The sequence below is a fragment of the Micromys minutus genome (genome assembly GCF_963924665.1).
Source record: "Micromys minutus genome assembly, chromosome: 10".
Lineage (NCBI taxonomy): Eukaryota > Metazoa > Chordata > Mammalia > Rodentia > Muridae > Micromys > Micromys minutus.
Window position 1 is genome coordinate 24111921 of NC_137979.1, and position 14062 is coordinate 24125982.

Below are 14062 nucleotides of genomic sequence, written 5' to 3' on the forward strand. Positions count from 1 at the left end.
CCTGCCTTTAGCATTATCCTGGAGAATCTGTAACCCAGCAGTCAGCTGCCCATGACAGAGCTTTCTCCACTGCTTCACTTCTTGGGTTTTCATCATAAATAACAGGCTTTACATTTCTTTGTTATGGTTTGTTTTATACTTTTCTATGTGTGTACAAGTGTACATATGTGGTTATAGAGGCCAAAGAACAACTTCGGGTGGGTTACTCAAGTACCATCCACCATATTTTGAGGCAGGATCTCTCACTGGCCTATATTTCACTGATTGCATGCGGTTAGCAGGCCAGTGAATCCCCAGGGATTCCCCTGTTTTCTCCCAAGCACAGGGTGTACAAACTGAGTTTGTTTTGTGTTTTTTTTTTACATTAAATAAATAAAGCAATCAATGTTTTATGAACTAGCTTCTATGATTGTTTTTATATACAGTTTTTATGGGAGGAACCTTAAAATTCTAAGGAGAGATTTCTAATGGAACTGGCCTGTGTATGCTTAGTGCCATGGATTTGTAACCCCAACTACTTCAGGGGCTAAGGCAGGAGGATATTGAATCCATGGTCTGTCTAAACTGCAAAGTAAGTTCAAGACTAACCTAAAAAACTGAACAAGACCCTTTCTCAAAAAATGTATAGGGTAGGGAATGCTGCTCAGTGGTACAGTGTTGGCCTAGCATGCATGAAACCCTCAATTTAATTCTGATACCACTAGAAAAGTGGGGTTGATACCCACTGTGTATCTCAGACTGACCTTAAACTTAAGGCAAACACCCTGCCTTAGCCTCTTGACCGGTGGGATTAAAGGCATGTGCTGCTATACCTGCTGGAAACTAGCCTTAAAGAGTTGACACAGCGGCAACCTTTCCTTCCTGATGGGGCAGCAGTTGAGGACAGATGTGACTTGGTGAATTGTTGTCACAGTTCTGATTTGTTTTGAAATCGCCATTGATACAGGCTTAGTAGGAAAGAACTCCAAACACATGGTGGGTCTTCTCCATTGCTTGGTTCCAACTGAAGGTCAGAGTTGACATTTAGCTGTCACTCTGGGGCCCAGCAGTGCTGTGATGGGTAGAGTGTGGTGGCAAGTGCCTCTTAAATACAGATCCTGACTAGTCAGACTTGTGTGTGTCTCTAGTTTCTGTAGGATTCATGTTCTTTGTCTGCAAAGGAAGCAAAGATGGAATTAGTTGGAAATTGTTAAGTCTCTGACACATGTTAAGGGCTTAATAGGTGACAGTTGTTATTAACACTTTTCATTGTTTTTAATCCTTAGGATGACTTGCGAAAAGAGGACTTCAGTAGCCTGAGTGCTCAGTTGTTGTACAAAATGATCAAATCCAAGACAGAGTACCCATTACATAAAGCCATCAAAGTGGAGAGAGAGGATGTGGTCTTCCTTTATCTGATTGAAATGGATTCCCAGGTATTATAGAATCATCTCCAGTTTTTCCTCTCTCTTACCAAACTTTAATGTTATCCCCATTTCCTGCTTCAATCAGCACCACCACTGGACATTCTGTGAAGGTATTTTTAATATGTACAGGATACTTTTGGGCACTTTCTGTTCTGCTCGTAAGAATTTGCCAGTCTTCGTCTAATCCAAAGCCACATTCCCATTTCTAAAGGGCAGTCATAGCAGTACCTGACTTCAGGTCCCCAACTTTGTTTTTCTTTCTTTCCAAAACTAGTTCCCATAAATTTAGTAGCCTAAACCAACACATATTCTGGGCTAGTTGAGAGCACTTCCTGCTTTTGCAGAGGACTCAGGTTTGGTTCTCAACACCCAAATGGCAGCTCATGACCTACTGTAACTCCATTCCCAGGAATCCAACAACACCCTCTTCTGACTTCTGCAGGCATCGGCCACACATATGGTCTACACACTACATTTAGGCAAAACACTCATGCACATAAAATAATATGGTTTAGAACAACAACAAAAACACATCAGTTTATTATTTGACAGTTTGCCAATTAGAGGTCCAAGCCAGAAGTCACAAGGTTAAAAGCAAGTTGTTAGTAGGCTGTATGTAGTCATTTATGGAGCTGTGAAGAAGAATCTATTTCCTGCTCACATAAGAGGAAGTGGATTTATTTTCCTTTGTTTTCTTGTGAGCTGAGTATTAACTCAGCTTGAAGTTGTCCTACAATCCTTAGCTTCAAAGTATCATCGCTTCCATCTTTAAAGCAGCAGTGACAGGTCAAGTCCTAATTTTACCTCTTAATGACCTATTCTTCTACATTCTGATTCATTCAAGAACGAATTTTGTTATAAGGTGGGGCCCTGTGGGCTGGTCCAGGATTCTTCCTAGCTCTGGGCACTTTGCCTTAATCACGTCTGCAAAGGTACTTTTTGCCACATTAGTTGACATGCTCATGTTATCTGATAATTAGGGCATGAATATTTGGAGAGTGGGAAGGGAGGCATTACTGCACACCACAGTGCTTTCAAAATAATTCAGATGGAAGTATGCTTTATCATGGGGTGTTAGTGTGTAAGGAGACATTAAACTGCTAGAGTACTCTGTTAAACCTCTTTTCGTGAAAGTATTTGCTTTTTTATTTGGTTTTTCAAGACAGTTTCTCCAGGCCCTACTGGAACTCACTGTATGAACCAGGCTTGCCTCAAACTCAGATTCATCTGGCTCTGCCTCCTGAGTGCTGGGATTAAAGGTGTGTGCCACCATTGCCCAGCTTTAACACTTTGTCATTCCCTCTCCATCCTCTCCTCCTTCCCCACTCCAGTACTGTCTACATTTTTACTTTGGTCCTTAATCACTTTCCATGTTGTTGAAATCTGCTTACTAATCACTATTGTTTGTATGATGCTGAAAGCAAGTGTTCTCAGGAGGTCCAGTAGCAGTCTGTGAATGAAATTGAATTTGGGCTATTAAGTAATGCCATAGCATTAGAATTGGCACTTGTGTAAGAGGTGTGGTGACATACACCTTTTTAGGAGACAGGCCATTTCTGTGAGTTTGAGACCAGCCTGGTCTACATATTGAGACCTGTTTCAAAGGGAAGTTGGTCAGTTGGGAGAAATAAGCAGAGGTTGTATTTTCTACTGTCTTGAGTGCTGTTTCTAAATTTCTCTGTACAGCTACCTGGGAAGCTTAATGAAACGGATCATAATGGAGATCTTGCTTTAGATCTGGCTCTTTCACGGCGACTAGAGAGTATTGCCACCACTCTAGTTAGTCATAAAGCTGATGTGGATATGGTAGACAAGAATGGCTGGAGCTTATTACATAAAGGGATCCAAAGAGGTAAAAAAAATTTACATTTTTCTCTGTATGCAATATAATTTTCATATTTATAGTTTTGAAGCTCAGTTCCAGGAATTCTCAAAAGACCTTGAGTCTGTATGTTCAGTTTGCATGACTTAGAACTTGTGATTGTTGGGTCAGAGGGCTGAAATCTATTGGCTTTGTCAGTGTGAATGCCCGTAGTGCCACCAGAACCTAAGGAAAAGAGAGTAGACAAGTGACCTTTAAGAAGTACTTATGGAGCCACAATTTTTATGAGTTCAAAGCCAGTGGGGGTCTATACAATGAGTTCTAGGATAACCAGGACTACATAAAGAGATCCTGTCTCAACAACAACAAAAATACAACCATACCAAACAAACAAAAAGAGATCTTTGGAATTAGTAGTTTGAGAATACTTGCTGGCAGTTCTTGCAGAGGACTTAGTTCCCAGTAAGTTGATTAACAACTGCTCTTAATCCCAGCCCCAGAGGTTCTGAAACACTCTTCTGGTTCTCTAGGCACACACATGACTTCACCCGCACAGACACACATCAGTATAGCCAGTCTTTGCTACTTTGTGGATTCTTTTTTTCTACCCATATCTTCCCCAAATTTTATCCCCTATTTCTAGATAGAAGGGGAAAAAAGGGGGGGGGGGCGGATCTGAATCTATTTTTTTTCTTCTTTGAGCACAATTACTAACAAATCACAAACAACCTTCCTGAATGATCACCAACTACCAACTCTGCCTCCTGGGACTATAGCATTAATATATTCTCTGAAAACTTCCCAGAATTTCAAATGTCACACAATCACAGAAACTAGTTGCAGCTGGCAAAACCATGCCTCTGCTAGAACATGAGGCAAATCATAGTCAGCTGCTGCTGACAGTCTGCAGCCCTACAGCTCCATACCTGAGATTAAAATAGCACGTTCTTCTAATATTTCTGTGTTTTTAAAGAAACCAAAATTTCAGAATTCTCATAACACATCAAGTCTCTCTCTCTCTCCCTCTCTCTCTCTCTCTCTCTCTCTCTCTGTCTGTCTTTCTTTCTTTCTTTCTTTCTTTTCTTTTCTTTCTTTCCTCCCTCCCTCCCTCCCTCCCTCCCTTCCTTCCTTCCTTCCTTGTACTGCTGACCCCAGAGCATGCTTGTAGACTGACAAAATTAAAAAATGAGATCAGTCTGTATGATGGTAGTGTTGAACACTTTTAATCCTAGTACTCTGGGAGACGGAGGCAAGCGGATCTCTGAGTTTAAGACCAGCTTGGTCTACCGAATGAATTAGAGGACAGCCAAGGCTACACAGAGAAATTATATCTCAAAAAACCAAAAAAAAAAAAGAAAGAAAGAAAGAAAGGAAGCTGGAGAGATGGCTCAGTGGTTAAGAGCACTGTCTGTTCTTCCAGAGGTTCTGAGTTCAATTCCCAGCAACCATATGATGGCTCACAGCCATCTGTTGAGATCTGATACTCTCTTCTGGTGTGTCTAATGACAGCTACAGTGTACTCATATATAATAAATAAATAAACAAACATTTTTAAAAAAGGACTCAGAAATAAGTTTATATAGGTATAGCAATCCAATTTTGAGAACTCTGTCAAAAACATATGTTGGAGGGGCTGGAGAGAATGCTCAGTGGCAAAGAGTGCTTATTGAACTTGCCAACAGCCATGTGCCATTAAAATTATAAGAATAGCAAAATTACAGTTATGAAGTAGTAATGAAATAATTTTATGGTTGGGGGTCACCACAACATGAACTATATTAAAAGGCCATGACATTAGAATGGTTGAGAACCATTGTCCTAGAGGAAAGAGGAATAGTTAAAATTCCTCAAGATAGAGTTATAGGTAGGGGTTTTCTGAACAATGCCTTACTAGCAAGGAAATAATCCTCAAAATCAAAATGAAACTTCTGAGCAACAAAGAAAACAGTCACCAGAGAAACGAGATAGTGGGAAAATGCCTTGGCAGGTTACATATCAGATGGCTGATATTCAGTAGATGTAAAGAATTGCAGAAATTCAACACTTTCAAAAACATATCCAATTAATAAATAAGCTAAATTGTCAGCTCTCAAGAAAAAATTTTATTTACAAATAGTAAATAAAACTTCAAAGTGTACTACATCCTCACCCACCAGGAAAATACACATTAAAAGTGCTTTGAGACTGTGTCATTCCAGTTCAGAATGATTGTCTTTAGGAAAACAAGTGACAGGGCCAAGAGATGGTCAGTGGGTCAAGGACATGCTGCCAAACCTGTTGATCCAGTTTGATTCTCAAGACTCATGGTGGAAGGACAGAACTGACTCTGGAAAGTAAATTTCAAAAGATATAAATAAATCTTTTTTAAAAATCCTCATAGGTGCTATTGAGGACATAGAGAAAGGGGAATTCTGTTTTCTTTTTTGTTTTAAGTTTTGAGACAAAGTCTCATTATGTAGACCAGTTGACTGTGAACTCAGAGGCCTGCCTTTGCCTCCTAAATTCTGTTTATTGTTGTTTGTGAGAATGTAAAACTTGTATAGCCACTATGAAAAACCAATGTGGAGATTTCTCAAAAAACAATAGTTGGTGTCACTCTTGGAATACAGGTGGAAATCTCTCTGTTAGCATACCACAGAGGTATTTGTATGTTTGTGTTTGCATTATGCATGATGGCCAGAAAATGGACGTTCATCAACAGATGACACTGCTGTGCTATCAGGCACAGTGCTGTCCCTTAGCAGGATGTACTGTGTGAATGCTGGTGGTGTGCAACTGCAGCTCTCTCTCCTTTGTGGCAAAGGTGTTAGTATAAATATCCTTTTGAACTATGTAGAGGGTTGAGCTTGGCTAATAGAGAGGAAAGTTTTACTCATCACTGGGTAGGGAATCCTTGAACAAGTCACTGTGGACAGCAGATGTGTTTTTCCAAGCACACATAACACTTAGCTCTCTGGGTTTCTGTTCACTGGGGAAAGTTTCTACTCCATAGGGAATTGTTCTTTCCCACACTGTTTAGTGTCTGAAGTGTTTATTTTGGAAACAGATTCACTTGTTACTAAAAAAAGCAAAAACCAAAAAAAAAAAAATTCCTTTCTTTGGGAGCTGAATTCTTACATTTCATGAAAGAATATCTCTGGTGAGTTACTAAATATTTGGGTGATTGCTTAGCTACAGGAATTGCCAAGATAGTGTTGGTGGGTGTTATAGGGTGACTTAATCTTTCATTCTCAGTTTGTGAAATAGTATGAATATAGCCAACTCTGGAGAGCGCAGCGCGCTATGGTGGACAGAGCACAGGCTGGCTGGAACCCTGCCTTTTGTTGCTTTGACAGTCACTTGTCCATACAGTTATCTTTTCTTGTTTATAAAATGAAAAGGGAGCTTTCTGCTTTACCAGGCTGTTAGCACAGTGAGACAGGATTGGGATGTTCCTCATTTAATGACTACATGTTGACTGATAAACACAGTAGTCTTTACCTTGCCTGAGCATTGGAATGCCAAAGTCCGACCCTGTAGGGAACTGTCTTTTTCTTGAGGTCCCACTGAAACACTGGCTCTCTTAGAACACTACATGGTAGAGTCTGGTCCCAGACCTGCAGTGCTCCTCCTGCCTCTGCCGCCTGTGTTCTGGATTTTAGGTGTGTGCTATCACATCCTTCTGAGGAATTACTTGACATTGCCTTCTTCAGTTTGATGTTACTTGGTTGGCTTTACCCAAATATATGAGTGCTACCTTTAAGCTTTCTATTGACCTTGCTTTTAAATTCATTAATGAGTGGTGGTTCATTAATTAAATTCATTAATGGGGGTTCATTAAAATATGAATGAAGTCTACTTCAAGATGCACATTAGAATTGTAATATTAGTGGACATCCTACCAAGCAAGTGCACCCGTCAGAAGAATTTGGTGGTGTTAATGTCTATGAGGCCTAGGAGACCCACATAAGGCAGTGTTATCGTCTCCTTTGATTAGTCTGACCTAAGCAAGACGATGAATCCTTTTATAACAATTCTAGTTTTTACACTACTAAAAAAACCTAAAAATAACCCACATAGATCAATAGGTTTCCTAAATGGGCCTCTTCTGACCAATTACTTGTAGTAAATTTTAAAATGAGTACTATTAATATGTTTTTCCCTAATTAAACCTGTCATAAAACTGAAAGAAACATTGCATGTGCATTTAAAAACTGTTTAGCATTGGTTAGGAATATTTTTATGTGGAAAATAATTACACTAACACCACATTTTTCCTGGCATTGTTGGTGAATGAGGAAAGCAAATGACTGGACGTTTCCAGTAGGGAGATACTGGTTTTCTATTGCCAAGGCTTGAACTCTGGGCTTTAGCCATACTGAGCACTCAGTTGACTGTGAGGCACATCCTTGCCATGTTCAGGTTGAAGTGTGTGGAATGCTTTGTTTCCTTGTTGCTAAGAACCTTATCCAGGGCCTGGCTTCCAGTTCCCTGCTTTGTCTTGGTCTCTGGCTATTGTTTGTTTGTTTACCCTCTGAACTGATTGTTTTTAAATTCAACTTCTGATAACTCCTAAAGGGACTTTTTTGGTTTAAAGTACATTTAAATGCATTATTATAAATATGAATTGATTTTTGGGTCTAACCAGTAAAGTAAATTTGATTTAAAGCTGGGTAATTCTTTAAGAAGGCTTAAGTCATAAAAATGTTAGCTGAGTATGGTGGTTCTTGCCTGTAATCTTAAACACTTGAGAGGCTAGACAGGAGAGTACTGCCAATTAGAAGCCAGCCTGGGCTACAGAGAAAGACAGTCATTGTCTTTTGAAAAAAAAAAGTATAAATAGAAGATGGTTTCTATTATGATTTTCATCTGAATCTAACCATCTGTAGGTTTTCTTGTGCCTGTCTTTAAAAGTAGACCTAGGACTCTGGTTAGAGAGGTTAGTCTCTGAAATCAAAATTGATTGGAATTAGATCCTGTCAAAATGAAACCCAGTAGCACTGAAGTTGATCTGTTTTCTTCCTCAATATTTTAGTGAGGACAGCTTTTTGTTGTTTGATTGGTTTGGGGTTTTTTGTTTGTTTTGTTTTATGAGCAGGGTTTCTCTGTGTAGACCAGATGGCCTCAAACTCAGAGACCCACCTGCCTCTGTCTCCCAAGTGCTAGGATTAAAGGTGCATCATCCCTACCTGGCCTTAAGGCCAATTTTTAAAGACTGGTGGATCAGTCCCAGATAGAAGCTAATTGGTGCCACCTGGAGGCCACTACGAAAAATAACTGCTTCCACCCACACACCTACCTATCTACCTACTACTGTGTGTGTGTGTGTGTGTGTGTGTGTGTGTGTGTGTGTGTGTGTGTGTCTCCATAGGATCCATAAGAGGATGTCAGATTCCTGGCAGTTGTGAGCCACCATGTTAGTGCTGGGACTCAAACTGGGGTCCTCTAGAAGAGCAACTACTCAACCATCTCTCACACCCAAGTCTGTTACTGTTAGATAGCAAAGGCATCTTCAAGGAAAGAACCAGGGAAAATCATCATGGGAAATTAAAGGGTGGACAAAAGAGCCTTTTGAATTAAAGTATACCTCTGTGAACTGTTACGGGTTTCCACCATCCAAGGTACTGCTTCAGATGCCCTTAGCTGTTCATCTTCTATGTCTCCAGTTATCCCCTGATACCTTCTGAGGATGTGTTGGCCACAGTATCTGGTTGTTGTGTTGTCATTGTGTGTTCTGTTTTTTTTTTTTCAAGGAGATCTTTTTGCTTCTACATTCCTCATTAAGAACGGGGCCCTTGTCAATGCTGCGACAGTGGGGGCCCAAGAGACGCCATTACACCTTGTAGCATTGTACAGTTCAAAGAAATACTCAGCAGATGTGATGTCTGAGATGGCGCAGATTGCAGAAGCCCTCCTGCAGGCTGGTGCCAACCCCAACATGCAGGATAGCAAGGGAAGGTGAGTGCACTAACTCCAAAAGAGAATTGTTGTGTTGGCACATGATAAACACACAGTATTTGACATTATTGAACTTGATGTTGTCATGCAAAGTAGTGACGTGACTAAGACTAGAAGTGTCTGGGGAAACATTACAGTCTGGCTAAAGTGAGTCTGAGTTTCTAAGCCATTTCTAAAGGTCTTATGTGGTCATCTCATCTGTGCTTACATGGGCTTTTTCTGGCATTTCTAGGATCACTTGGATAGTCTGAAGAGAAACCACTATCTCAAGCCAACCTGTTTTATCTCTTTGAGTTCTAATGGTTAGACAAAAATCCAATTTTAAACTCAAGTGTACCTTATAAATACCTTTACTTTTCATATGTCCAGAGTTTCACTGGACAGCCCTTCTTGTAATGTTTCTGAGTTTTGTCTTGTGTTTTACATTTTTACAATTTTTTTTATATATTTCTTATTTTCTGTGTATGGGTGTTTTGCCTGCAGGTATATCAATACATCACATGCACGCAGTGCCTGTGGAGGCTTGAAGAGTGTTAGGATTCCCTGAACTGGAGTTAGAGGTGGCTGTGAGCCATTGTCTGGGTGCTAAGAATCACTTCCCCGTCCTCTGGAAGAGCAACTACTGCTCTTAGCCAACGAGCCATCTGCGGCCCAGTTTTTGTTTTGTTTGTTTGTTTGCATTCTCCCAGAAGGAGTTGGTTTTGGACTGCTTGTGGTTTATAGTTGTGGGAGGAGTTGCCTGTCGTTGAGGCGGAAGTTTGGGAGGCTCTGAAGTGCAGTTCAGCCCCTTGTCTCGCCAAGCTACAAGCAGGCCACAGATGATCTTTTTGTCACTCAGCATCAGATCGGTTTGTTGTTTCAAAAACTACTCAGGAAGAAAGATTGTATGAGGTTGGCTGCCGCAAGAGGATCCATGCAGTGTATAATGTGCAGAGATAAGCCGGTCCAGGACCTTTGCATCATGATCATTACCCGTTTTCCAACATAGTTACATTCTTCGTTCCCCATGTTGATTCTTTGGGTTCATTTTTTGGTTTTTTGGTTTTCCACTCTAACTGTAGTAAGCTTGGGCAGTCTGTCCATCTGCAGTAGAGGCTGGGCTCAGGGTCCTATGCTGTAGTGGCAACCTTCCCTCCAGGCACTTGAGGAACAGGTGGTGAGGAACTTGGCCAGTGCTTGGTTGATGCTGCTGTGTACTCCAGTGTCAATCGAACTTTATAGTGAAGAGCAACGTTCCTTTTCAGGTTGGCAGAGGAGAGATGAGATAAAAGTGTGACAGAAGCTGCTGTTTACCACATTCCTCTAGGTTAGAACTGGGGTAGAGAGTGTGGACCATAAAAGCAAAGCCATTTTCATATTTTGATTCTTGTCCATGGTTTTGGAAACCAGAGTGATGGAATTGGTTGTTGCTGTGATTCTACCAAGGATTCTAATCCCTGCTTGCTATGTGTGTCTGTCTCTCCTGAACTGACTCCTCTTTTATTTCATTTTATTCTGTTTTTATCCTCAGGACTCCTTTACACTTGTCCATCATGGCCAGGAACGAATATGTGTTCAATCAGCTGCTACAGTGTAAACAGTACGTAGGGCAGCCTGGAGAAATGAAAAGCGGTTGTGAGGGTGGGATTGTGAGTGAAAAATCTTTCCTTATTAAAATTTTTAAAAACTATTGTTTGTTTGTTTTACGAGGTCTTATTAAGTAGTTCAGGCGGGCCTGGAATTCAAAGTCCTTTTGCTTTAGTGCCCCACGTGATGGGATTACTGACTGTTATGCCTAGCCTGAAGTTTTCTCTTAAGATGCCCTTTATAGTTATAGACCTTAAATAAGAATTTGTCCTTTAGAGCATATAGGGAGAGAGTAGAGCTGTTGGCAACAAAGGGAGGCTGGAAATTGAATGTGTCATTCACATTGCTTCTTTATTTCAGATTAGATTTAGAACTGAAAGATCACGAGGGCAGCACTGCACTCTGGCTTGCCGTCCAGTACATCACTGTGTCTTCAGACCAGTCTGTAAACCCCTTTGAAGACCTCCCTGTGGTAAATGGGACATCATTTGATGAGAATAGCTTCGCAGCCAGACTCATTCAACGCGGCAGCAACACTGATGCTCCTGATGTAATGACAGGTAGAGCACAGAGGCCTCAGGAGTGAGGCTGGAGTCTGAGAACTCCGGAAAACCATAGACCATCGGGTTTCCTGTTAGTGGCAGGAGTTGTAAGGTCAATGCCGGCCTCAGACATACTAGATGGCCCAAATTAGCTTTGAGTATGTGATCCTCCTGCCTCATACTCAGTGTTGGGATCACAATAGTACAAGCTTGTAAATGTTTTAATAAAAATACAGAAATGGAAAGGCTTTTTACTATTACAGAACTATTTCTTTTGTATCTAATTTTAAACTTGTTAAAAACCCAGGTTGTGATTTTTTTTTGTTTTAATCCTGTGCTCCCAATAATTTAACCAGACATCATAAGTATTTTTTAATAATTTTATCTATTTATTTATTTATTTATTTTTAATTTATTTATAAGTACATTGTAGCTGTCTTCAGACACACCAGAAGAGGGCATCAGATCTCATCACAGATGGTTGTGAGCCACCATGTGGTTGCTGGGATTTGAACTCAGGACCTCTGGAAGAATAGTCAGTGCTCTTAACTGCTGAGCCATTTCTCCAGCCCCAGGTTAAGTCTAATATGCTAAAACATACTGGTAAATTAAAGCAGTGATTCTTAGACTCTGTAGACCTACAGGTTCTTTTACCCTCAGAGAACTCACATTTCAGACAGTTTTTGTTTAGACACTTTTATATTTAGTATGTACTAGAGTTGGAAAATTGTGAGAATTTTTTTTCTTTTCATTTTGGTTTTGAGCCAGAGTCTTTTTATACATATAGCTCAGGCTGGACCTGAACTAGAGGTTCTTCTGCCTCATCCTCCCAAGTACTGAGATTACAGATACAATTTGCCATACCAAAAACTTCTGGTTTTTATTTTATTTTTATATTATTTTATGTGTATGAGTGTTTACCCGCATGTTTTTTTGCCACATGTTTGCCTGGTGCCCTTGGAGTTCAGAAGCAGTCGTTTGAACTGAAATTGGATTTTAGGTGGTTGTGAGTTGCAGTGTGGGTGCTGGGAACCTGGGTGCTCTATGGGAACACCAAGTACTCCTGACTGCCGAGCATCTCTCCAGCTCCAAAACTGAGAAACTTGTAAAGAGCTGTACTAATCAGTTTATAGTATAGAGAATATGTTACTATGGAAATAACTTTAAACACAGCTAGAAGAGCAGGCATTTTCTTCTCTGCCTCTGTGTATTCGGGTTAAAGTGTAGGAAGAACACATGGCCTTAAAGACATGAGAAGGAAGAGGAGGCACGTTTTGCATATCATACTAAAGTCACAACCAGTTGGATTGTTCTGTGCGTAGTTGTAGAACATTTTGCCTTCGTCACTGGAAAGCATTAGTTAACCATGTTATAGATATACTGTGTGTCATGTCTCAGGGTGACTTCTGTATCACAGTTCATCTCATCAGAAGTCTTTTACTGTACCAAAAATACAAAACTTGGGGTTGCAGAGTTTTCCAAGATTTAAATTTTCATATTAAACCTTACTTTTAATCAATAAGGTTAAAAATATTATTTTAAATTGTTTTTCTTAAAGGAACAGGCTCCCTTCGTTCATTTTCAAGAGAATGTCAAAACATTCAAGTCTAAACAGTAGTATATTGTGAGTCATTCTGAGTAAAAACCCTTTTCCATGACACTTTGCTGAGATTGTTCATGTCCATTAACCCAAGTTTGCTTCCCCTAGACAGTGTGCTTTGCAGTGCAGTAACAGTTTTGTGTGCATTTCTCATGAAGCACCCTGCTCTTACAAACATTGTGGAGAGTTATGAAAATTAAAAGTTTTTGCCAAGTCATCAAGTACCATGTTAAGTGAATTTTTTTTTTACTCCAGTTCACTTTTTTTGTATGAGAATAGATTTTTTTGACAGTGAAATGAGAATGAAGGGGAGAGTGCTTCAGCACGTTTGCTCTGCTGTGATCTCTTAGGCACTTGATCTCTACCTGCCACTGATTTTGCCACATAAGTGCCAATGTCAGCCTGGGTTGGGGAAGAATAAGGATTCTGTGAAAATGGTTCTGATCTCCCAGGAAGCTCCAGGAACCCATAGACCACACTTGGAAAGCTGCCATTTTCATATTTTTTCTTGATCTTGCTTTCCTTTATTTAGTTTATTTTTTTAGTTTATAGTTTGTTTGTGTGTGTGAGGAGGTTTTTTGAGGTTTTTTTGTTTTGTTTTTTTTTTGTTTTTAAGCTATGATCTCTACATGTAGCCCTGGCTAACACATGCTCCCTTTCCCAGATCAGCATGGAGATATTCTAAGGACAAGGTTTCCATGTATATACTCTTAGAGTATTCCATTGAATACACTTAGAAACCATTAGTTGGGAGCCACTGAGATGGCTCTGTGGGTAAATGCTTGTCACCAAGCCTGATGATCTATGTTTGATCACCAGATCCCACACCGTAGGAGAGAGAACAGACTCCTACAACTTGTCCTCTGACCTCCGTACAGGGTTAATGCACTCTTACTCACCCTACACAGACCCATAACACACGCAAAAAATGAATGGATGTCAAGCATGGTAGGAGCCATCAACAAAGAAAATTGACTCCCACCTCCCTCTCTTCAGAAAGACAATTATTAAGTAATACTTTTGCTGAAGTTAAAATGACTTTAAAGAGGCTGGGGGTATACCTTAGTACATGCCTGTGTCCTTGAGTTTATATTTAATACATGATTTAAAATGATAGAAAGAAAGAAAAGAGGGAGGGAGAAAGGGAAGGTCAAATGAAATCACCCTACTAGCTCCATATGATTGTCTA

General features: G+C 40.2%; 1 protein-coding gene across 1 annotated transcript in view; it reads left to right on the top strand.

Moving 5' to 3' along the window:
• Positions 1-14062, top strand: part of ANKFY1 (ankyrin repeat and FYVE domain containing 1) — a 76171-nt gene that overhangs the window by 34392 nt on the left and 27717 nt on the right. Inside the window, exons 6-10 of the mRNA XM_080922734.1 lie at positions 1266-1415; positions 3093-3258; positions 8961-9165; positions 10676-10744; positions 11092-11291. Coding sequence (XP_080778860.1) covers positions 1266-1415; positions 3093-3258; positions 8961-9165; positions 10676-10744; positions 11092-11291 — 790 coding nt within the window. The remainder of the gene's footprint in view (positions 1-1265; positions 1416-3092; positions 3259-8960; positions 9166-10675; positions 10745-11091; positions 11292-14062) is intronic.